Source organism: Schistocerca cancellata, chromosome 3 (genome assembly GCF_023864275.1).
Source record: "Schistocerca cancellata isolate TAMUIC-IGC-003103 chromosome 3, iqSchCanc2.1, whole genome shotgun sequence".
NCBI lineage: Eukaryota > Metazoa > Arthropoda > Insecta > Orthoptera > Acrididae > Schistocerca > Schistocerca cancellata.
Window position 1 is genome coordinate 441,047,768 of NC_064628.1, and position 26,746 is coordinate 441,074,513.

Sequence of the window (26,746 nt, forward strand, 5' to 3'; positions counted from 1 at the left end):
CTTGAATTTGAATAATGGGAGTTAAGCACCCATTTTCTTCAGTTCTGTTGGAAGCCTTTTGAAAACAAAAAATGCCAAAAGTCCATAGCTGCCTGTTCAATGCCAACTGTTATTCAGGTACGTATTGTTTTCCCGTCTAGAACTCACTCAATGAATATGAAGTTTCTTCTTCATGTGTCAATATGGTCAACAACAAGTCCCATGCTGTTGATCTTGAAATCCTCAGTTGCTAGTAATATGACAGGGCTAGTTGAGTTAGAATTTCGAGACACCTGAACAACGACCTTCACGAAGTGACGGGGTGCGTCTGTCTGATCGCCATTTTCTGGGCTAAGAATGTTGTTGGTGTGTGCACAGGGTTGCCAGTTATGTAACATCAAACGAGATAATAGAATGGAAGCAAGAAAAGATATGAAGCATTCGCATTACCGTATTTGGGGGTCGCAGTCGACCCCTGCCTAAAACACGATTAGTCCTCTCCCTCATTCCAAAACAGGAGAGAAAAGAAAGAGCAACAAACAACACAAAGCAACGTAATGGCCACAGCTATACTGTATGCAGCGGTTAGCAGTGTCGAAACGTAGTAGCTCTGGCTCGACTTCTACAGATATTTTACGCAAATCGTAGTTCAATGCGCCCCCCTCCCCTCAGTCTAAAACTGCCACGTTAGAATGTTAAAATGCCCGCCCACATAACATGACAATTATGTGCTCATAGCAGTATGATTTCGACACACCTTATGGAGATACAACTATAAAATGAGATATGTGTATAGGGTGAAAATTATCTGCACGGGACAACAAAATTAACGTTTTTCTTTGATATCACAATTACCTGCGACCATTTGTTTAATCCAGTAGAAATCGTAATCGCCCTTAGCACTCGTGCAATTAAACAAAAACATGGGAACGAGTCAGAAGAATGTAAGAAGCGTCCTCCTTGAGCAGTTGCTGTTCCATTTCACTTACCGCGTGTGCACGACCTGGAACCATATGACCATCCACTCACAAAACAATTTTCGCGGTGGTACCTGTAATAGTGTCAGATGCATCGTACATTTCATCCCTCTTCAACATCCATAATTCGCATGTTCTGAGTGAGGTTAATCCACATGCCACATTTACTCGTGGTCATTAATTGTCCTTCTACGTGTATGTGGCGGCAGATATTGTTGGTGACTGTTTGATTGGGCCTTATCTCCTACCTAGGCCATTAAATGACAGTCATTTTTACAGTTTCCTCGCTAGAGCGTTGCCAGAGTTCCTGGATGACGTGTCACTCGCTACAAGACAATGCTTGCGTTTCCAGCATGGCGGAGTACCGGCACATTTCAGTCGTCCTTTCCGTCGATTCTTGAACCGACAGTTTCCAGAAAAATGGATTAGCAGTTGTGGTCCCGTACAATAGTCTACTTGATTACCTCATTTGACTGCTACGGATTTTTTTGTGTGACGAGAGATGTGCACCCTGTTTACAAAACCGCTGTTGAATCATAAGAACATGTGGTTGCCGGAGTAGTAGCACTAACAGGAGGAATTAAGAACATTCCTGCAGTCTTTGGCCGTGTCATACAAAACATTACCCACCGGTATAACCTCTGTTTACAAGAAATGGAGGCATTTTTGAACTTCTACTAAAGTAAAGTAATTATGTTGTGTTGCTGTTGTTGTCTCTTGGTAATAAAGAATTCAAACTTTTGGCTTTACCTTTTGTCCTCACAGACAAACACAGTAAAAAAAGTGTGTTCATTGTCCCACGTAACCTCCCAAAGTTTAAAAAATCCTCACAGGAAAATACATTAGCGAAAAATTGTTTCGGTCTCCCATACAAATTCTCACTTTTGTCAGGTTAGATAATTTTTCACCCTGTATATTCCAGAAAGCATACGTATAAATGAATAAAGTAAGTTTAGGGTTTAACGTCCCGTCGACATCAACGTCATTAAATACGTAATTGTACGGGACAAACTAAGACAACAGTTAGCCGCAGAGCGCCATAAAATGCTTAGTTAGCTCGCATCTGCCATTTGACATAGCAACTGAAACCATCAATGTCTCTCCAGTCGAGACGTAAAATGAGCTTCATTAATGATATCTTCATTAATAATGCTCCAGCATTTGAAAGTGTGTTAAGACACACTAGTACGCACTGTGAGGACAGTATTTTTCAGTGCTAGACTTTAGAAATACATTGGCAGCCTATGAGGCGAATGCCAAAGCGCACACACACAGTTGAGGTGCCAGCGTAAAACAACAAAACTATGCATTTGCATTGAAAAACAGTGTAAATATACGTCTGATACATGCTAAATTACAGATACACAGAGGTGTAGATAAAGCAATAAGAAAAACCACATTCTTAAAAACGAAAACGACGTTATTTAACAAATTAATATGCATAAACATCGGCATGATAATGGCCAACACCAGTAGTCAAGTAGCCATATCTACAATAAATTGAAAGACCTAAAAGATCTACACCGCTTGACCTCGATGATAAGAAAATATCTTAAGTAGGACTAAACAATTGTCAGGCTTTAAAGAGTTTCAACGGTCAAAGATAAAACTACACCACACACAATAAATTAAATGAGAAAGGCGAACAAAAAGTGGACAACGTGACAAATCATAAATATAAGTAAAAAAGTGGGCCTGAAGTAAATAAGCGACAAAGTGAAATACTGGTAGAGCGAAGCTGAAAATACGGAACAGATCAGACATTATTATTATAACTGATTGCAAGGTATAGCGTAAAACGGTATTGATAAAAGGGAAAATCAATCACTCGAAGAAACATAAAGAATATCGTTAATTTCCAAGAACGTTTGCCTGTCGAAGAAGCGGGCCCCAAACGATAGATATCTAACTTGCGATTGTAAATCGATCGCGCGACTATGGTGACGAGTGAGGTAAGTCAGTTCCTTTCTAGTTACAAGTATTTTAGTCAACATTCTTCTTTTGTCATTGCATTAGTGATCACTGTAAACACTGCTCATAGCTCCCGCCACCACAGACACGTGGTCGATTTAGAATCGCAAGTTCGATATCTAGCTTTTGGGGCTCGCGGCTTCGATAGGCAAACATTCTTGGAAATTACCAGAATACCTCATCCTCCGCGAGCCATCACGAAGTATGGACCTGAAACAAAGTATGTGTATCTAGCTCCAGAAAGACACATTAATTTCTTATGGAAAGGGCCCAACCAGCTGCCAGCCAACACCTGAACTAAGGTAAACTGAAATACCTGGATCTATCACGGTTGTGAGGTTTCAATATTCTCGCATGTCGATTTATAGGAGTTTTGATATTTTTTATTTTATCTTTTTGGTTATTTACGTCTCTGGTGAGTGGTTTGTTATACTCGGCAGATCTTTGTCTGAGAGTAATGGAGTGTGGATCGACAATATTGTTCGCTGCTAGCTACAGATGGTAACGTCTCGCAGAACAGCACACGGGCACAGCACGTCCACAGAATGAGAAATTGAATTTAGAAAGAAAGAAGATACCGAAGGTATTGAAGGAAATACTGGAAGGTTGACGTAGGTATTGCTCAGTATGTAATATAACACGGAATTGCGTAGCGACAAAAAGGCATAATAGTAAAAACAATCACTCCGAAATCAACTCACACAAACTGCACTGCGTCTCATGTAATAAACCACATCTGAGTTAATCTATTAGTATTCATGTTGTTCTGTAGTAGATAACGGCCTGGTTAAAGTGTAATTACCTTGCCTGTAGCGTTTACGTTACGTGCAGCTTGAATCACGGAAAATCAAGAGGACCAATCACGGATCAAAGATAGTCAATGAGAGAGTCGTTCTTCATTTCTTTCACTTCGTTAAATAAAGGTAGCTGATATTTCCGAAGATATTTTCTGCTAAAACGTGATCTGTAAAGGTCGAATCTTTCTTCCCTAATAGCCAGCCCCTCTCATGTTCACGTAGTTTAATTGCCACAGTTCTGCCTGAGTGACGAATGTACACCTTTTGGCACTGTTCACCAAGGGTTGCAATTTGTCTTTACTATTGAATAAAGTTTTGATATGTTATTTGTATTATACAGTGCAGGTCTTTAGTTGCAGTACATTAGCTTCTTGCAAAATTATCTGGAATGTTGACAATATATGGGATTTTTCATGAGTGATTAATGTTGGTCAGCATACAAAAGTGGTGTAATTTTATTCATTTTCTTTTTTCAGTCAAATACAATCAATCAGGACAGAGATATAGCCATTGCTGAAAGCGATTTGGGACAATACGAAGCGATGCACCATTGAATGGAAAGCTGTGTGTTTGCCCTGTGTGGATGTTAGGAGCTGGCAGGGATTATCGTATCAGTAGCTACGTTTTTTCTGTAAATGATAAATATGTGTTTTCTTGTATTAATATCTATATTAAGGTCTCAGAAATTTATAGAAGAGCCTCTCTGCTCCATTGTAAATTTTCTCATTTTGTCAATTTAAATGCTGTAGTAATGTATCTGTCTAATGGTACCGGTCCACAAACACAGCACATCATCGGGTATCTGAATCCTTATTTTACATCTCAGTGGCTCTTTCTGTAAGAGCATTTATTGAAACTGTCCACGTAAATATTGAATAGTACAAGAGTCAGAGGTGAAACCATGCCTTGGCCATCTGGCTGAGTATAATAATTTTGGATAGCACATGACTAAGAGGTAAACCCATAGCTGCGCCAACAAGCCTAATTATGTTTTATACACATTTGAATAGCAACAATTATGTCATGTCATTCCACAGGATTTGCTTTGGATTAGTGAGAAGAATCTGTTAATGGGATTTTTCTAGGCATTCATCACTAGGAACATTTGTAAATTAGCTACTAGTTTAGAACTGGGTGGGATTTGCATAAATCAACAAGAGCCTTGGAATCTTTGATAGCATACTTTGGCTTTATGATATAATTGAGGTCTTTCGCTAGTAGGTAACATGGAGCAGAAAGGGAAGACACTAACCTGGGTATTGGAGCACCATCTTTATGTAATTTGGGTAAGCTATGTAACCTAGAAGACGTGTTGTTCATATTAACTATCACACAGCTTTTGGTTTCAGACATAATACTTTTAGGAGATTTTATGGTGACTTTTATTTGCTCGTTGAAAGCTGAAATAGGATTTTTTTGTAGGTGTCGGGAGTCGGAATTACTACGAGAGTGATTCACTTTTACAACGTAATCACCTTTGTTCAAATGAACTAAGCTGTTTGATTTATCGGCTTTGGTAGGGATGAAATTGGTGGAGATTGTTTTCTTCTTGAACTCGCGTTACTTTCTTGTGTTCGAACATTAGACTTATATGCTGAGAATGAGACTTCGCCACATAACGTTCTTTGGCATGTCAGAGTCAGTTGTCGGAACAAGCATTATAAAGTCACTGATCGCAGTATCATGCAAATTATTCGATATTTCAACCACAGTTAGAGGTTCCATAATGGATCAGATAAGTTTTACTAACCTGTCTTAATTAATACAAAAATAATAATTTGCTTCTGCCAACATCAACGGGCGTACTGTTTGTATTCTCTAGCAATAAGTCTGACCTAGCATTTCAATAGAAGTATAGTATCGTCAGCCCCTGCGGGTAATTTGGACCCCTAAATATATAATAAACAATACGGTGCCTTCTGGTGGTGAATGCGTCAATTAATAGTAGTAATCTGTAGTCTTGCCTGTGAGCCCCGACGCAGTAGCTAGTTTTACCAGTGAACAGCGAGTTTATCTCATTTTCCACTGCCGACAAAACTTTGTCAGGTAGGCATTTGGAGCAGTATTACTATAGTTATGTCTGTGAGAGTACTCATTATGATGTTTGACTTCTGTTGCAAATATGCCATAGATTGTATTCCAGTGTTAATATTCTAGTTTACGCTTAAGGAAAGACGATAAGTTTATGTACACAAACATATATATTATCACTCCTGGAAATGTGTATGAGCTCCCCAACAAAAAAAGTCCAAATTATAATGACTGCTTCTGTGAAATTTAGCGTTGCAGGTGACTGATAAAGAGTTTACGCATAGGGGGAAACAAGAAATAAGAACTTGGGGTAAAGAAGACATAGTAAGGCTTTACATACACTATCAGAGAAAAGAATGGGCAAAAAGTGCAGCAAAACTGTTTCAGTGCATAGATCAACCCTACAGAGGCTCTTTCCTGTTGACTGCCTTTTGAGGAAGTTAATACAGGAAAGAGTGTAAGAAGAAATGGACGCTTGTGAAATGTGGGCCCACGATGAGTGTACTGGTTCTAGAGACTGACAATTATTTGTGTGATTTTTGTGAATAGATGTTTGCGAATAGTGTTTTTCAAAATACTGAAGCTGTGTGAATGGTGATAAAAATAATTTTTCAAATAAATTTAAGGATTGGGACGATGTGCAAGTAGAATTCCACATTGTACATTCTTATAATTATATCTGATTTAATAAAACTGCCTTCTTTGTAAGTTCTGGTTTAATCTTGTGAGTTTATCCCGTGGGACTCAAATTATCAGCAAATCATTTTTCGCAGATTGTGTCAGGTTCCACGACACAAACTTCGTTTTTTGCAACATTCATCACTCCTGAGAAACCGTGTGATAAATAAGTCAAAGGTTTGTCATTGTATGTGCACAGCAACTCTTATGTACATAGTAATGTAACTGTGGCAATAAATATAAAAAATGAAAATGGGGGCGCAACATACCACCTCTTCCTCTAAGGGAATGATACAACCAGTGGACGCCTTAGGTATTAAGCAATTAAGTACAACATTAAGTGTTACTGCATTTTATTTTTTTGAAACCAGAGGCTACACTGTTAGTAAGGTGTCGTCAAGAAAACCCATCGATGAATCAAATCAGCATCAGATGCCTATCCCGGGAAGAAGCCAGGGTAGAATCCGCCGGGGATGCCGCCAGGGTAGATCCCTCCAGGGTAGATACCGCCCGGGTAGATCCCTCCAGGGTAGATACCGCCCGGGTACAACAGTCCACCACCTCCTCCGTGAGGCATGGCGGTTGCCACTGCAAACGCCACCGCTGCGACTAACAGGACCTGCCGCACAACACATAGTATCAGCGCTGGTAATACTTTGCCGTCTTCTACAGAAAACACAAAATTATAACTACAGCATTCTACTTTGAATTAATAATATCTACATCTACATACATATTCCTCAAGCCCCCGTATTGTGTGTGGCGGAGGGTACCCTGTACCACTACTTGTAATTTCCTTTCCTGTTCCTCTCGCAAATAGAGCGAGAGAAAAACTACTATCTATATGGCTCCTTATGAGCACTAATTTCTCATGGCTTATCTTAGTGGTCCTTACGGGAAATGTAGTATGTTGCCGGCAGTAGAGTCGTTCTGCAGTCACGTTCAAATGTCGGGCTCTAAATTTTCTCAATAGTGTTCCTCGGAAAGAACGTCACCTTCCCTCAAGGGAAGGTGTTATTCGACCCTGCCGGTAACAAACCTAGCAGCCCAACTCTGAATTGCTTAGATGTCGTCCTTCAGTCCGACGTGGTAAGGATCCCAAACACTCGAGCAGTACCCATGAATAGGTCGCACTAGCACCCGACGTGTGGTCTGTTTTACAGATGAACAACATTTTCCCCAAATTTTCCCAATAAACCGAAGTCGACCATTCGCCTTCCATACCGTAATGCTCACATGCTCGTTCCATTTCTTATCGCTTTGCAACGCTACTCCCAGACATTTGAAAAATGTGACTCTGTCAAGCAGGACGCTGCTAACGCTATATCCAAACATTACGGTTTTGCTTTCTTATTCATCCCCATTAATTTATATTTTTCTACATTTAGAGCTAGCTGTCATTTATCACACCAGCTGAAAATTTTGTCTAACTCAGCTACGACACCTTCCCGTACTCCACAGCATCATGAGCAAACAAGACACACTGGATTCTATTACTTAACGAGTCTTAGAGCAACTCACATATCGGTGTACCTATTCCATATACTCGTACATTCGTTAACAGTCTGCAGCGGGGCACCGTTTCAAACGCTTTCTGGAAATCTAGAAATGTCTGCCTGTTGCCTTTCGCTGTATATCATGTGAGGAAAGGGCAAGCTGAGTTTCGCATGAGCCATACTTCCTAAAACCGTGCTGATTCGTGGACATAAGTTTCTTGGTTTCAAGAAAATTTGTTATATTCGAACTGAAAACATGTTCAAGGATTCCGCAACAAACCGATGTTAGGGATATTGCTCTGTGATTTTGCGGGTACGTTCTTTTATCCACTTCACCTGCGCTTTTTCCAGTCGCTAGGGACTTGGTTCTGGGTGAGATATTTGCGATGAATGCAAGCTATGTAGAGAGCCAATGCCGTGTAGTACTTTTTGTACAAAACCGAGTAGGGTTTCCATCCGGACCTCGCAACTTATTTGTTTTCAGCTCTCTCAGTTGTTTCTCTACGCCAGGGATGCTTATTATATTGTCGCCCAGACTGTACGCCATGCGATGTGTCAAAGTACGGCACGTTTGCACGATTCTCCTTCGTGAGCGATTTCTTAAATGCTACCTTCAACTACCACACCAGACTGATCGACGCGTAATTGGATGGAAGCGTTAGATGAAAAGGCATATGATTAGTATTTCTCTGCTTCTTGACCAGATCTTTTGTCAAGGTATGACGGTGTTAGTTGTTGTATGCTTCGCGCATGGCTCTTTTCACAGACACACGAATCTGTACTGTCATTTGTGCGTTCTCGTTTGAACCGAGAGTGTAACAGCTTTTGTTTCCTCAGCATTTTCCGAACTTCATTGTTAAATCACGGAGGGTCTTTTTCGTCCATAATCCACTTACCGGGCACACAATTTTCCAGAGAACGATTTACAATCTGTTTAAACTTTGCCCATAATTCCTCTACATCCATCATACCGGAACTAAACAATGTCAGTGCACTAAGTGAGATGCAGGCAACTGTTTATCTGCTTTTTCTAGCAGAAGCAATCTGCTAGCGTTTTGACTGTTTTATTAATTTTCATGACAATAGTTGCTGTAAAGACAGCTTACCTTGAACTGATTAATTAGTATTTTATAAACGGATTTTTCAGTTCTAGGTAAGGAATTTGCTATTAAATATTCAGTGATAATACAAGAAAGTGATAACGAATTACGGTGACTATAAAGGATACTTTCCGCCTATTTTGGTATAAGGACCCGTGGTCTCCAACAGCTCTTTGCAGCGTAACTGCATTTCCTTCGATTTCTTACCCCCTCTTAAATTTCTATCTGTAGTGCGCTGAAAATATCTGCACGAGGCTGTAACAGACTGTATGCGCTGTGTCTCTCTTGGAAACACACTTGTTCCATTCACCCACGGTACTTGCAATTGAGAACAGTAGAGTACGTTTTATTCTGTACCCTCAAGTTTTCATTCAGTAATGATCGGTTATGTCTCTGGCGTGTTTTTCAACAACGTTGCCGGCCGTGGTGGCCGAGCGGTTCTAGGCGGTACAGTCTGGAACCGCGCGGCCACTACAGTCACAGGTTCGAATCCTGCCTCGGGCATGAATGTGTGTGATGTCTTTAGGTTAGTTAGGTTTAAGTAGTTCTAAGTTCTAAGGGGACTGATGACCTCAGAAGTTAAGTCCCATAGTCCTCAGAGCCATTTGAACCATTTTTTTTTCAACAACGTTCGTTGTACGTTAACGGAGACACACAGCTATATGATTAGTATTACTGATGAAGCGTTGACGGACACATATCTCGTGCATTGGTTCACTCAATTCTTTTCTAATGAAAGGCACGACGACGCTATGCTGAACTCTTTCGGCGGCGGCGAAAAATACATCACAGTACTTTTGTACCTGGTAGTTGTCGCCTCATCTCGTGTCTTGTAAGTTTTGTTGTTCGCGTATTACTTTCTTTTTATTGTTCACAAAAACAAAGGTAGTTGTGCAACAAACTGAATAAAACAATTTCTGCAACGAGCCACGGGAAACAATGTATGCCTCGAAGCAAAAAATATATGTGAACAGTCTTAGAAATTTTGTCTTTGGAGCTCAGGTCCCCACTGTATTTGTTGACGAGGTTATCCCTTTTTTAGCATTGGCAAGGAAACGAACCAACCTGTGCAGGATTAAAATTTATAAAAGACAAGTTGTTAAAAATTATTTTGTCGAACTGCGATCCTGTCGTCCAGACAGCCATTGTCAGTTGATTTTATAAAATGAATACTCGCACATTTAAGAATTTAAATAAATCCAATATTTCAATAAGGCCTGCATACATTCTATACAAATTCGTTATCAATTTACAGTGCGTTTGTCTGTAGTTCATGTTACAAGTTACCCATATAGTTATACTAGCTATTGTCATGTATCCTTTCGTTAGTGAGAATAGAACAGTCAGGTGTGCAAATGTTGGTTCCAGAAGTCACATATGAGTACCGTAGTGGTAATTCTTATTATCATATAGTGCCGTACGATTAAACGTGCTAGAGAAAGAAAGGGAATATGGAATGAAAATTTATTGCGACGGGATTTCGTGACTTCATTAGGCGATTTAATTTCACAGGCAGGCAGTAACATGCATTCGGATAGATTCAACGCACAACACATTATCCTCATCTACCACGAGAGGAATAAAGCGGGATAAATACTGATTCTTAGTAAATTACAGGATAAATTCAGAATGAGAGATTCCTTAAATGAACGACGATTGCCATAGCAAAATTCACTTGCAGACTGACGATGACTAACAACTGACGACTATGCTGCTTTCGATTCACCATTTTGGAAGCAGCCCTAAGGAATTCATACCCAGAATAAAATCTGTGCTTGATAAGATATCTGGCACTTTCCCTAAAGGACATATTTGTACCGAATTTGACTTTCTGCTTTCTCTTGTGAAAAAAGGTCTACAACTATTACTCTAGTATTCAGGGAGATAAGTAGCGAATTTCGTACTTACACTACAGTAGGCCAAACATTTTAAAAATTGCAGTTTTTTAATGATGACCAGAGCTGTGGTACTCACCAGGAGAAGCTTCATGTTAATCCGAATGCGTGAGACGACTGCTGCTGAGAGGACGGGCGGCAGCTTTTATGCGGCGCCGCTGGCGGCGCACGCGACTGACACTGACGTCGACGGCGGGCGTCCAACGTCGTGCCGGTGTAATGTTGATCGCACTTCGCCTGTCGCCGACGGGAACATTTCGACGTCAGCGGAGTCGGCAGCAGCGCTCCGACCGTCAAGGTGACACTGCTGCCTTTTGTCGTCTCTAAACGCCTCGGTGACAACTGTTTCCTTCCGCGAAACGACTTGTTTGTGTTTACTAGAGGTACTTCCATACAAGGCGCTTGCAAAATATGTACTGAGAAAGGAAGGGTATGTCGCTACGATATCACGATATGATCTCTCGTGAACTACGCCAGCTGTCTGTACAGTTCACCGTTTAATAATAGGTTTGTATAGTTTACCGTTTAATAACAGATGCGAGATCTATGCCAGTAGAAGACGAAGTATGAGTGTTCCTGGATTAATACATACTCAGACAATAAGTGTGGTGTTTGTCACTCTACGATGACACTGGTCATACGTGGACGATATTTAAAGAAACAATAGGTAAAATAATGTTTTTTAAGTATAACTCAGTAACTGAAGAGAGAGGGAGACAGCAAAGATTCTCTTTGGATAGGTGCAGAGGTAGCTGATTTTGATTTCGGTAACGAGAAGAACAAACCAGCAAGAGGACAGGATGTATGTTACAGAGTTTTTGAGGCATGGTTTGTGGAATAAACTTTATATTACGTCTGAAATCTTCGGAAATGCTTCACTGATTAAGACCACGAAAAGGTGTTGGCGATCACAGGACAGAACCCTCTTTTTTCGTTTCTGAAGTACAGAGATGCGAACAGAACCGAAGTAATCTAACAGGTTATCCCTTAATGCTAAGTCTGCAATTATCATCTTTATTCCATTATTTTAAAATCGTGTAAGAGAGAGCGATGTAGGTTTCATATTCAGTAAAAGAGCTTTACGAGAAGTTTCAGTAATCTTTAACTGTCCTCCAGAACAAGGTTCTAGTGGAGACGGTTTGCCGTTGCCTCCTTGGATCCCTTACGAAGAGTGTATAGGTGTCGTGTGGTTGACTGTCGAGTGTGCTCGTGCAGTGTGGTATTGCGTTGTGAGTGTGCTCTTATGAATGAGGGATAGGGAGAGGATAAAACCCTGTGACGGACCGTAGCTTACACTTCTGCAATAACTGTGAAGGGACCGATGAGCTAAACGTCTCCTTTTGACGAATGAACCACAGTCAACAGCTTTATATGCCCTCAGTCCATGACATGCGGCAGAGAGCTTTATGATTTAGTTCAGGACCTTCGCACAAAATCTAGTAATCCTAAACTCTCTAAACTCCCCTTACTCTGCCAAATAATGGTTTTCTAAATTTCATCTACTACCAGGAAATGTGCCGGGTACCTCTGAGTACAGCACCACTGCACACGCTCGTACATGGGAACGGATATATGAAAGATAGTAAGACGATACATGATCTAACTGTATCCTCTTATTCTGTAACTGAGCGTTATACAATCTCACAGCCGTAAGTGTCTTAAAATTATTATACTAACCATGTAGCCATTAAAAAGGAAAAAAATACCATTTTAATTTAAATTAAAATTCAAACCTGAATTATCCCCGTAACTTATTAACAACTAACTTCTTTCACTTCATAAATTTAAATCCTGTGATTGTGATACAAAGAAAACCATTCATCAAGGATGAAAAAGAAATTTAACAAACACGAAATAATTGAAAAGGCGGCAATTAATTAATTCTGATCTAAAATAACGAAATAGCGACTGTACTCCAAAAGCTTCTGATGTAACAGCTGCGTTTGCGTTGATGCTAAGTTGGTAAAAGCTTTATGTGGTGCGTTATTCAGACGCAGTAGAGGATTAGAAATGATACACTACTGGAAGCTGGCGAAGAATGTTCGCGACAATAAATAACCATGCCAGCTTCAACCTCAGTGGCGGCCAGAATTGCACTCTTCTATCTTTGCCTTTCGTGGAAAACGCTTATCTAGCTGATCCATCGAGAATTACGGAACCAGTCTTTCGTGTTTCTAAAACTCTACAAGGACTTTTCTACAAGTTTGGCTCGCCTAGCACTGCTGGAATAAACGTTATGGTTGTTAATGGCATAGAGACGACCTATGGGTTGCTTGCATAATAAAACTTTTACTTTGCGGTGGAAATTACGGTTTCACGAAACTTACTTGCCCCCCTTCTTGCAGCGGTGTACCGTAGGTCTCTAGAAGAGCGTAGCGTTCCAAAGGATTGGAAAAGGGCACAGGTCATCCCCGTTTTCAAGAAGGGACGTCGAACAGATGTGCAGAACTATAGACCTATATCTCTAACGTCGATCAGTTGTAGAATTTTGGAACACGTATTGTTTTCGAGTATAATGACTTTTCTGGAGACTAGAAATCTACTCTGTAGGAATCAGTATGGGTTTCGAAAAAGACGGTCATGTGAAACCCAGCTCGCGCTATTCGTCCACGAGACTCAGAGGGCCATAGACACGGGTTCACAGGTAGATGCCGTGTTTCTTGACTTCCGCAAGGCGTTCGATACAGTTCCCCACAGTCGTTTATTGAACAAAGTAAGAGCATATGGACTATCAGACCAATTGTGTGATTGGATTGAGGAGTTCCTAGATAACAGGACGCAGCATGTTATTCTCAATGGAGAGAAGTCTTCCGAAGTAAGAGTAATTTCAGGTGTGCCGCAGGGGAGTGTCATAGGACCGTTGCTATTCACAATATACATAAATGATCTGGTGGATGACATCGGAAGTTCACTGAGGCTTTTTGCAGATGATGCTGTGGTGTATCGAGAGGTTATAACAATGGAAAATTGTACTGAAATGCAGGAGGATCTGCAGCGAATTGACGCATGGTGCAGGGAATGGCAACTGAATCTCAATGTAGACAAGTGTAATGTGCTGCGAATACACAGAAAGATAGATCCTTTATCATTTAGCTACAAAATAGCAGGTCAGCAACTGGAAGCAGTTAATACCATAAATTATCTGGGAGTACGCATTAGGAGTGATTTAAAATGGAATGATCATATAATGTTGATTGTCGGTAAAGCAGATGCCAGACTGAGATTCATTGGAAGAATCCTAAGGAAATGCAATCCGAAAACAAAGGAAGTAGGTTACAGTACGCTTGTTCGCCCACTGCTTGAATACTGCTCAGCAGTGTGGGATCCGTACCAGATAGGGTTGATACAAGACATAGAGAAGATCCAACGGAGAGCAGCACGCTTCGTTACAGGATCATTTAGTAATCGCGAAAGCGTTACGGAGATGATAGATAAACTCCAGTGGAAGACTCTGCAGGAGAGACGCTCAGTAGCTCGGTACGGGCTTTTGTCAAAGTTTCGAGAACATACCTTCACCGAAGAGTCAAGCAGTATATTGCTCCCTCCTACGTATATCTCGCGAAGAGACCATGAGGATAAAATCAGAGAGATTAGAGCCCACACAGAGGCATACCGACAATCCTTCTTTCCACGAACAATACGAGACTGGAATAGAAGGGAGAACCGATAGAGGTACTGAAGGTACCCTCCGCCACACACCGTCAGGTGGCTTGCGGAGTATGGATGTAGATGTTCCTACCGCCGCGCGGGATTAGCCGAGCGGTCTCAGGCGCTTCAGCCATGGACTGTGCGGCAGATCCCGGCAGAGGTTGGAGTCCTCCCTCGGGCAGGATAATTTAGGTTAAGTACTGTGTAAGCTTAGGGACTGATGACCTTAGCAGTTAAGTCATATAAGATTTCACACACATTTGAACATTTTTTTGACTGCTACCATGTGTTCACTGAGAAATTTCCGAGGATTTCACAAGCACCGATCGTGTGAAACACAGAAATTTCTTGTTTCACCGCATGCTCGCCTAGCAAAACAGATACTTGCTTAGAGAATATCGGAACAGATGCAAGTGATTAGTTTGAATTTACAGCAAGCGTAAACTAATAAAGTCTCTTTTCATTAAGATACATCGTTAGAAGCAAACACTGCCCGAAATTCCTAAAGGACGTATAACATGATCGTCAGCACTCAAGATGTACTGGAGGGCGTGTTGAAAGTAATGCTTCCGAATTTTTTATTCCGTTCCCAATATCGTTCGAGGTATTACATGTCGTGCATGTTACTCGATCGCCTTTCCCCCTTCGCTGACATATGTTGCAACCGTCTGACGCTAGAGGGCTCTGAATTGTAGGGTGCAACATGGCGGTTTGTAACGTAATTATGTCAGTCCGTGAGAAACAGCGTGCTATAATCGAATTTATAACCAGAGAAAACTTCGTCCACACATAGAGCACTCTTTCCTTCAGAATTCGAATGCCATAGCACACACGAGGTTGCGATAGCTTAAAAAATCCGACGCTTTGGATTCACTGTCATCCGCCATTCTTCATATATTTCCGACTCGGCCGCATCCGATTTTCATCTGTTTCCAAACCTTACAGAACACCATCGAATTCTTCACTTTGTTGATGATGAAGCGGTGCAAGCAGATTTAATGTTGTGGTTCCGTGAACAAATTCAAGCTTTGTACAGTGCCGCTATCAAGAAGTTGGTCTCTAGTTGGGAGAAATATGTGCGTCGTCAGGGTGACTGTGTTGAGAAATAACTATGTCGACATGAAAGAATAAGATGTACAATGTTAAAAAAAGTTTATTTTATTTCATAGATTTAAGAGTTTTCACATAAAAAATTCGGAAGCATTACTTCTCAGCCCTCGTACAAATGACGCCATAGAGAAGGTTTTTTGTTCTCTGGAACCCTTTGTAGACGATACAAATCTAAGTCTCGTCATAATGAGATTCAGAGAAACTTGAAAATATCGGGCCCTTGGTGAAAAACCTGTCGGCCGAGCCTCAAGCCTAGACTGATACCTGTATAAAGTAAAGTGTCATGGTTTCTCCTCGTATTTTCGGGCTAATCAGAGGAACTACTTGTAGGGATTCTGAGATGGTTGTCACTAAAAGACAGACTGATTCTCGAGGAGGTTTTGTGTGAAACAGTTTATTAATATTTCATGCAAATTGTCTGGACTGTGATGAATTATAGCTCCACGCTGCGGTGAAAACCATACAATTGTCGTCTAGTGGTGAATGGCAGAACTCTTCGAAATCTTTGTGAGCACATGAGGTTGGAGAAAGGCCGCCAAGCCGTAACACCAGACCAACACAAGCTACCGCCACCGGGAAGCCAGTGTGAGCCGCTGCTGACTTGTTAAAAGACCTGTGATGCAGGACATATGAGATACTAAGCTGATAAGAACAGAATTTTTAGTTTATAGTTAATGTTTCTGGGGTGTGAACGTATGTATAGGGAAATGTCACACAAAATTGTGCCTCTGGATAGTCTGAATCACGAGGAAGGTTTGTGATAAGAACACTAAGCAATAGTTCACCCGACTGCAGCATCATGAAGGCGCTAGATACTCCTTCTTGGAGGCTGGAACAAGCTCAAGCCAAACTGGTGCTGCAGTCAGGCAACCTGACAGCACGGTAGCTCAAAACTCTCATCACTGTCTCAGGCTGTTACTCTAAATGCTGCTTACATATGGAATAGGTAAATTCGAAGCTCCTGAGAACTTTACTACTGAGTCTCGCTTAAATTATTTAACTTACAGAGAGGTGGCAAAAAGTCATTGGACACCTTCTAACATCATGTCGGACCTCCTTTTGGTCGGAGTAATTTAACAGCTCCATGTGACACGTACTCAACATGTCGTTGGAAGTTTCCTGCATATATACTGAGCAACGTTGCCCCTACAGCCGTCCTCAACTGCGAAATTGCTGCCGGCGCAGGATTTTGTACTCGAACTAACCTCCCATCATATCCCATAAATATTCGGTGGGATCCATGTCGAGTGATCTAGGTGGCCAAACCATTCTTTCGAATGTCCAGAATGTACTTAAAACCAACCACGAACAATCGTGCCCTTGTGACTTGCAGCATTGCCATCCATAAAAATTCCGTCGTTGTTTGGGAACATGAATTCCATGAACGGCTGGAAATGGTCCCCAAGTAGCCGAACCTAACCATTTCCAATCAATGATTGGTTCAGTAGCATCAGAGGACCTAGTCCATTCCTCATTCCTTGTAAACGCAGTCCACACCATTACGGAGCCATCACCAGCTGGCACAGTGCCTTGTTGACAATTTGGGTCCATGGCTTCGTGGAGTCTGCGCCACACTCGAACCCTACCACCATCTTATATTAACGGAAATCGGTACTGATCTGACCAGGTCACAGTTTCCCAGTCGTCTAGGGTCCAAACGACGAGATGTGCTGTTAGCAAAGGCACTCGCGTCGGTCGTCTGCTGCTATAGCCCATTAACGCCATATTTCACCGCACTGTCCTAACGGATACATTCGTCGAACGTTCCACATTGATACCTGTGGTTATTTCATGCAGTATTGCTTGTCTGTTAGCACTGACAACTATTCACAAACGCCGCTGCTCTCTGTCGTTAAGTGAAGGCTGTCGGCCACTGCTCTGTCCATGGTGAGAGGTAAAGCCTGAAGTTTGGTATCTCGGCACACTAGACACTTTGGATCTCGTAATACTGAATTCCCTAATGTTTTTAGAAATTTAACGACCCATATTAGTTGCAACTACCATTCCGCGTTCAAAGTCCATTAATTTCCGTCGTCTGGCCATAATCACGTCAGACACCTTTTCACATGAGTCAGCCAAGTATAACTGACAGACCCGCCATACGCTGCCCTTTTTACGCCTTGCATACGCGATAGTACCGCCATCTGTACATGTGTTTATAGTTATCTCATGACTATTGTCACCTCAGTGTGTATGAAAGTAATGATAACAGTTACTTAACATAGTTCCCTGAGTTTTCGTGCTACCAGTGTGAAGCTGGGACAGGTTACTAGTATTTTATATAAAGCTCCTAAAAGAGAAAAACAGGACACTGCTTAACTACGTATCAGTGCCGGGAATCAAGTCTCTAGAAATGTGTAGTTATTTGAAATTTACATGACTTCTTAAATTGAGCCGTGTAAATGACATATGCCAGATGTATTAGTATAAAATGCCTAGAGAGATGTAAGACACCTAAATAATTTTTCAGCTTCAGCCACTACAAATTTTGAATACAGTTGCAGATCAACAAATGTCATACAACATAATAATTTAACTCTTCTGAAAAATTCTTGGATACTGTTGGTCTGTCAGAGAACCTTACCAGTTGCGATAACCGCACGTTTCATCCCTATTTTATTTAGGCATTACAGGAGAGTTACAGAAATGTTCATCGAATTCTAATTCGGAAGGCGCTAGAAGAAAGCTTCTGTGGTTTACGATGTGCCTCATCTCAATACTTGGGGAATCCATGTTCCTATACCTGTCAAGAACCATATTAATTCCTCATTTCGCATCTGTATAACGACAGTGGGCATGAAATTAGCCCATTTACCGAGGATTAGTGGAAAGTATTTCTTCTTATGGGTCATGTAGGAGTGAAACAGAAAGGGGACATACATTTTATTGTTAGCTTACCATCAGTGTGAGTTTAGGAATAATTTTGATGATGATACGCCATTTTCGGTAACAAAATTTTATTTTCTTGTTTTAGATCGACCAAAACTTCGCTTTCAAGGACTCGTTGACTACATCCACTTCCGTTAAGCACATAGTGGTAAATAAACGACATAGTTGTTTAATAATAGTTGAAAAAAAGATGTCTCGGACGAGATAAACGAAGTACATAATTATTAATGCTTACCTGCATTTGACGATGAAATATTCCTGTTCTGCACCAGTGAAAATCTTCCTCATTTGCATTTATACTTCAAATAATGTAACAGCTTATGACCGGTCTGCAGTGTTCAAATGATACAATACGTAGCAGATGAAACAAAATTACTGTGTGAAGTTAAAGATTACTTTTAAATTCTTGGATGCACTGTGCATCATACCGTGCGTAAATGAAGGTAATCATTAACAAAAGTTTATTTATTTCACTTATCTCTATCGGGATAATGTTTCGCGTAAACTAACAACTATGTCGTTAACTGAGTGCTAGATGATAAACTGAGGCATACACAACGACAAAATGCCACTGTATTCCTTAAGAATAGAGTTGTAGCCTGGAAACGTGTTTAGAAAGAGGAAGAATAGAATATTTTGACTGCAGCGACGTATTATTAACAAAAATTTCCTATCCTGTAAGTTTCTGTCACGGACTGTCCCCGACTAAACGTCCGTCAATAAAGCACCAATGTAAGTTTGCCCTCTAGCGGCTATCGCAAACCATGCTAATCACTACAGAAAAAAGAAAGCTATTCTCTAATTTCTAAATAGTTTATTTGTTACATAAACTGCAGCATAACATATCACTGACCGATTTCAAAACATACATTATAAATGGTTTATATGAAATAATGTGAAAATTATATATTATTTTTTAAATTTTGTTACATCGAGTAACCTCCGCTACAAACGTGCACGTGCAGTGGTTTGTGGACTAGACATGGACTGTAGATGAAACATATCCGCCTTGCTACATTAGGTCAGTTCATACTAGTTTAGAGAGAGCGCCGTTTCCAAGCATGTTATATCATACCCTTCCATTACATTCATTTCATGTTTGTAGATGTTATGTGACAAAACTCTGTTTCCAGAGTTAGTTAGTAGCTCTTATTGTGTTGTTATACAAACTGAAGGTCTCAGCTCGTACGTCAGCCGTGTTCGGTACTGCAATCTATGAAATAAAAAACTACTAGTAAATCGTGAATATCCACACCTGGAAACGGAATTTATCCTCCAATACATGCAGTGAGAGTATTACAGCAACAGATTTTCTACACTCACGATTCAGTTTGCAAACCGACGATGTATGCCTATGCCTGCACGACATTCCGGTCAAAAAAACCTGTAGACTTTCAATCATCAGTACCATACTGGCCTAGTTGCGAGAGTTGCATTTGAACGAGTGGAGCTCAAATTCTCTTCCTGAGATTCCAGTAATTTACGTGGTGTCCCTAAATCACTCAAGCTGAATACCGGAACGGTACCTGCTGCATTCTAGTTAGTAGGAGGTATTTCACCAACGATGTTACTATCTTTGCTAACAAGTCGATAAACCCTAAAATTTCTGTACTGTTGTCTTAAACATGCAGCAGATCTGTGACTGAGCGGAAGTAAGCTTGTGTGCTTAGAGGGCGCACTTTAGTGACCCCAACTTAAAGGGTAACTTGTGTCCCACATTCTCTGGAGCAGTCGACTCTTGCAGCACAGGTCTGGTTGGCACTTCGCCAGCTGTAGAGGAGAGTATCTGCGCGGCAGAAAATTAAACTGCTGACATTAGCATTCCGATGGGGAACAAGATCTCCTACTGTGTGCATCGCACAAATTGCTCTCTCGACCTTGAGACGTTGCCACCAAAAGATTGGTAGACTAGTCTTGAGACCCGCAGGGTGCGATACATGTGATTCAGACAGTGCTTACGACCAACAGTAGAACTCTGGGGGCAATGGCTAAAGGGAGATTGTGCTTATGTTGCCCGCTCTTCGTTTCCTTCCCCAGATGCCTGAGCGCGGGGTAGAGCTATAACCCACTGCTCCTCACACCTCTATGAAAGGGGTAAAGAAAAATTGTAACAAAAGGTTTGTGGTAGTGTGTCTAACGTTGTTCTACTGGCGAGTAAAAAATCTTTGCATAATTAACATTTTTGTGTACTGTGCAATCGCATTGTTTCCACAAAAGCAAATCTCATCTCCATCCCAAGAGCGAGTAAGTGAGCAGTGTGTCGTGCGTCCTACACGTTTCCATCCCCCCATCCTCTGCTCCAGTTCCTATTTAAGATTATTCGCTACTGAAACTACAAGAAATTAACTTCAGTTAAGCTATAAATACAATATTATAAATAATTAAAGCCAGTTTATTAGAAATATTCAGACTACTCCTTTTTATTAATTTCCTTTATGATTATTGTTCAGACTTAAGTATATACCATGTACATATACACAATAATAAAATATTAACATTTATAAGCTGATGACTTTGTATTGATGACAAATTCGAAAGGTGAGCTACAAAAATCAATTCATTTTTTTCAACTTAAATTGATATAATCATAATTTTAAATTGCCAATAAATAAAACAATGGCATTCCTTAGGAAATACCCAGAATGAAAAAAAATTGTAGGTGATGATCTTATTTTGGAAGAATTTCAGCATATTAGTTACCTACGGAGGTATATTACTGTGGATGGAGATAATGATGGTTACACTGAATTACGGAGATATCAGAATAAATGTGGCATTGTAAGCTGAACATCAAAAAATTCACGAACAGTCACAAAAATTGAGTTATATAAAGTGATGGCTGTACCTGTTCTATTGCGTGGCAGTGACTTCTGGGTTATGAAGAACAGAGATTCTAGCCATGTTCAGGCTGTTGAAATGAAATTTTTAGGGTCAGTCTAAGGTTGCTCTAGGCTGGACAGAGTTTATTATGATAACATTAGACAAATAGAACAACATAAAAAATTGGGAGAAACATGCAGAACGAATGACAGAAACAAGGATCCCAAAGATTATCTTACAATACAAACCAAAACGAAAGAGAGAAATAGGACCGGCAGTTAAAAGGTGGAGCTGAGGCCAAAAAAGGTCGATAGCTCTAATCTGTGAAAGGCAGGAGTAGCAGTAGTAGTAGTAGTAGAAGAAGAAAAAGAAGAAGAAGAAATGCAAATTGCAACCAATTGTGACAATATCTGTAAGTTCTTTGCCGAAATCGGTGCGTTGTCAGTAAACGAACTTTTTCATGTACAGGCGGAGATAACGATTCTTCACAGTAGGCCTTCTCCTTCGAGGTAGTAAAGAAAACAAAGTCGAGAAACAGTCGTCTATTGACTTTGCAGTTCTTATAAAGATTTTTAGAAACAGAGTGGTCATAACACCTGTCGTACCATAACTCATTAATTTATCGATCTCGTGTAAAACACCCCGAGAAATCTACGGAAAGTCGGCCGAAACAACGGTTGCCACTTCTGTTATCATGACAAAACACTACTGTCACACACCACATTCTCCTGCCACATTTAGGTAACATGAAGATTAATGTTTCGCGAAGAATGTCAACTGCTTCGAGAGTTTTTTGCCGCAAAAAACAGTGTTGCAGAAAAAAAAAATCAGTTGCGGTTTGTTACAGTGCTCGTCCTGAACGGCGAATGAGAAGGTATGTGCCTTTCTCGCTATCGCAGCTCTAAGCACACTGACCTACTGCATACGTCAAAGTAGCATCTGTTTCTTTTCATCCATCACTTCCCATGTTAAAGAAAACGGAGGTTGCTTCTAGGACAAGCTATTTGAAAATTTTAATAGTCTATTGGCTACTTCAAATTAAGTGCAGAACAGTCTTTCTATTGCCGCTTTACCACGGTTTAAAAACTGTGTTTGCTGTACGGCTTTTAACGATTCATTGGCATAACGGGCTTACTTAGTAATCGTTATACTATTGTCTTGGTTGCCAAACATTTTCTTTATTTTTATATGCCGCGCTTTGGGTTGCCTAGTCGTCTGATTTTTTGCATTAATACACAGGATCTAATCACTCGTAAACATCCTATTTCAACATTAGTGATCAAACTCTTACTTACCTAACATGCTATAACATACATAGCATCAAAGAGTCTACAGAGGCTATATGAAAACAGTGGTGAATAAACCAGCACGAATAACCTATTTATTTCAGCGCAGTTGATAATATACAGTCAGTAGTACGCCGGTAGCAGTTCAGTAATCTTGTAGCTGACTAATTCTTTGTCATTAACGTTGACGCCTCTTCTGCCTCTTGAGTATTTTATAGCCCAGTTTTCTTGCTACTTTGAAGTATACATAATTATGAAATCATATAGGGATTTAACCTTTATTTTACTTTTCTGTTCCTTCTTTAAGAATTTTAGCACACCTGCTTGCGAAAAATTGATTGGAGCTTTGCATCTGGCCTATGAACTGTGTCTATGAATGGCGTTTTCTTCTAGTCATTGGAAAGGCAGAAACCGACATGGTCACTGCGATAATATCTTATATTAGTGCCATAGTGGTATCTCAGCGTATTCGGTCAGGAGATAGCCATCCCCTGTAATAAAAAAATAAGTACAATTTTCATCGACGGAATGTGAAAGATATCGTGGGACATCAACACAGAGCCACTGATGAAAAGTAATGAAGGAATAGGTCGAAAGAAAAATGGTTAGCGTCGCTTTCTTCGTTGCGTTCGAATCCTGGTACCTCCCTCAGATTTTCTCCTGATGTAGGGGATCTGGTACGGGGTCCACTCAGCTCGTGTGAGGTCAAGTGACAAACAGCTATAATAAAGAAAGAGTGGCATCATCAGGATTCGTCTCGCGGCAATAAACGGCTGGAGGGATTGGCGACTTGCTGATCACAGGTCTCAGGATCGCAGGTCGCTCCTCGTACTGCCTTTAAGGCAGCTGGTGTTTATTTCACTTAAAAAATTTCTCATTGCAAAGTGGATAGTTTCTTTATTCTCTCTGTAGTTTCCCACTGAAAAAATTGAATCGTTACCAAGGTTGTATGTTGTTGTTTGTAAGCTGCGGAGACAGTACAAGGGTTTACATACAATTGATAGTTAGTGCTGCACTGGGACCTGATCGCTTATTTCCGGTTTTTAATCAGCAGTCGTCTTAATTGACAGGCTACCTCAATAAGAACCAGACGTGACTAAATGTTTCATCGCCTTTGATATGCGAAAACACCAGTTCTGTAAACACACGCAAAATGTTCGCTGTTTGCGAAGTGTTCAAAAAATACGCTTTAATGAAAGTAACGTTTCCAAAATAATTTCATCCATTTCCCATTTTTTTCTGTACATTGATGTACAGAGGCACCGCCACAGGTTGCGTAGTGAGAGATTTACTTCGAACGTTCTCATTCTTTGGACGTGAGCTTCCTCATCTGTACCGTCTGATCAGAAATACCCAGACGCCACTATATAATATGTGATAGACCACTGGCACCAAGAGAGGCGGACCTCTCAATAAGAGGAGGCGGGAAGAAGCACTAACAGACAAATGAGACTGTCGGGAGAGCTCAGAGACTTCGAACGTGGACTTCTCATTGTATGTCACCTGAATAACAAATCCATTAGGGACGTTTCTACCTTTGCAAAGCGGCCCACATAGACTGTTGGCGATGTGACTGGGAAGTGGAAATGTGAAGAAACAACCAAATGTATCTAGACCAGGCAGACCTCATTTACTGACAGGCGAGGACCGTCGAGCGTTGCGGAGTGCGGTTGTAAAAAATCGCGTGAAATCAGCCGAAGAAATCACTCTTGAGTTCCAGTGCTACCAGCAGGTCAGTTAGCACGGTGTGCGCAGGTAGCTAAAGAGAATGACGTGCAATGATCAGGCAGCCCCTTACCAACCACACGTTTTTATAGCCAAGTGCTAAGCGGTGGTATGAAGTGTAACGCTGCTGGAGAGTGAATGACTGGAAACGAATGTTTTGGAGTGATGAATCACGCTATACCCTGTCTAAATTCTATGGAAGAGTTTAGGTTTGGCAAATACCTTAAGAAAATTACTGTCATCATATGGAGTGTCAACAACGAAGTATTATGGAGGTGGTGTTACAGTGTGGGGGTATTCTTCGTTATTTGAGTATGGTCCCCTTCTTGTGCTTAATAAAACAATAAATGATGAATCATGTGAACACAATTTACAGCATTGTATATGGTGTACTGTAGTAGAACAGAGTGAAGACAACTGCGTCACCAAGACAATGCACACTGTCATAAATAAGCACTGCGAGGTAGTGGTTTGGGGACAATAACTTTCTCCAAATGGACTGGCCTGCTCATAGTTCCACTCTGAACACAATGCAACAGATCTCGGATTAGTCGAATTCAGACCCCAGGGTCCAACGACATTATCCTGAAGAAGATTTTACTGCTATTCCTCCAAAGACATTCAGACACTTCATTGAGAGTGTACCCAACAGAGTTCAATCCATCATACAGGCGGAAGATGGACACACCCCTTGTTAATGGGTATCTGTAGCCTTATCTGAGGATATTTGCATCTGGAGACCTAAATCAGCTGAAATAAAAGAAATAATATGCGGCTTATGGCTGTCACCGCGTCTCATCCAGGCTCTGCCTGCATTTTGTAAGTTCTCCTAAAATTTGTGAATTTGTAATGAGATGCGAGGCAACCAAATGTGTCAGCTTGTTGCAGAACCTTGCTGTGAGACAGATGATTAGAAGGTGCTGTGGAATGCCCTAGTGTCCTAAATGTTACCCAGAAATTTAATCTACAGTGTAAAGAGCTCAATCCGAGGTTGAGAACACCAAATAAAATTTTTAACTGATAAGCTTTTCTAATAGTTCAACATTTTATGGTCGCTGAATAGTTTTCTCTTCACAATTTTCTACTTTTCCATGACGTGGCTTCGTGGAAAACAGACTGATCGCCTTTTCCTTAGTGAATTCACTTGGCTGTGTTTCGCTGAATATCTCTGTTGCTGAAATGGTCCCATAAGTTACCTTACGGTTGGGATCGCACTTACCTGTGGTTGCACTGCTGGCAGGCGAAGCACTCGAGGTGGTAGACGTTGTTTCGCGCGCGCATCACCATCTCGAAGGCGGGGATCACCTTGGAGCACGCCGCACAGTGACCCGTGTTGCCGAAAAGCCTACAAGCACACAGAACATCTTCTACACTAATTTTCGAATGGACACTGGGGAATACAGTAACATGAGATTAAACTTGACAGCAAACACAGGGTTCCACACAGTACTGAATTCTAATCTTCGGTGCTAAAGCCGCTCTAGTTCTTGACTCGTACTCCATCATATTTATGGCTAAATGGTTCAAATGGCTCTGAGCACTATGGGACTTAACATCTGAGGTCATCAGTCCCCGGCCGGCCGGAGTGGCCGAGCGGTTCTAGGCGCTACAGTCTGGAACCGCGAGACCGCTGCGGTCGCAGGTTCGAATCCTGCCTCGGGCATGGATGTATGTGATGTCCCTAGGTTAGTTAGGTTTACGTAGTTCTAAGTTCTAGGGGACTGGTGACCTAAGAAGTTGAGTCCCATAGTGCTCAGAGCCATTTGAACCATTTTTTTCATCAGTCCCGACTGATGACCACAGCTGTTGAGTCCCATAGTGCTCGGAGCCATTTGAACCATTTGAATCATCAGTCCCCTAGAATTTAGAACTACTTAAACCTAACTAACCTAAGGACATCACACACATCCATGCCCGAGGCAGGATTCGAACCTGCGACCGTAGCGGTCGCGCGGTTCCGGACATCATATTTATGTCTGAGCCATATTGTAATAGAAATAAACCGGGAATAACTTCAGTCTTTTGACCAATGTTTATGGAGTATGGACTGCATGGTAATGTCAGGCAGACACACTCTTCGTAAAGGTACTGGTCAACCAGTTCTGATCACCCATATATAAACAGCTGGAACCTCCACTGTTAGACTGGTACTGATCATGTATTGGCTGAACAGAACTGGACTTCATGATGAGTCAGATTCCGAATTATTCTTCCTAGAGGGAGTTGCAGAAGGTAAAATGTGCAGAGGAAGGCAGAGATTGGAATACATCCAGCAAATAACTGATAACGTAGGCTGAGAGTGCTACTCTCAGATCAAAAGCACAGGAGAGAAATAGCGGAGGGC

The 26,746-nt window shown here is 41.1% G+C and overlaps 1 protein-coding gene and 1 long non-coding RNA gene across 2 annotated transcripts in view; both read right to left on the minus strand.

Moving 5' to 3' along the window:
* Positions 1-26,746, minus strand: part of LOC126176357 (LIM domain only protein 3-like) — a 1,143,263-nt gene that overhangs the window by 307,945 nt on the left and 808,572 nt on the right. The window contains exon 5 of the mRNA XM_049923511.1: positions 25,622-25,747. Coding sequence (XP_049779468.1) covers positions 25,622-25,747 — 126 coding nt within the window. The remainder of the gene's footprint in view (positions 1-25,621; positions 25,748-26,746) is intronic.
* LOC126175198 (uncharacterized) lies at positions 6,770-11,380 on the minus strand. The gene is made up of 2 exons (XR_007535539.1): positions 11,004-11,380; positions 6,770-7,052 (listed from the first exon to the last, which is right to left on the minus strand). It is a non-coding gene; the product is annotated as an uncharacterized LOC126175198 (long non-coding RNA).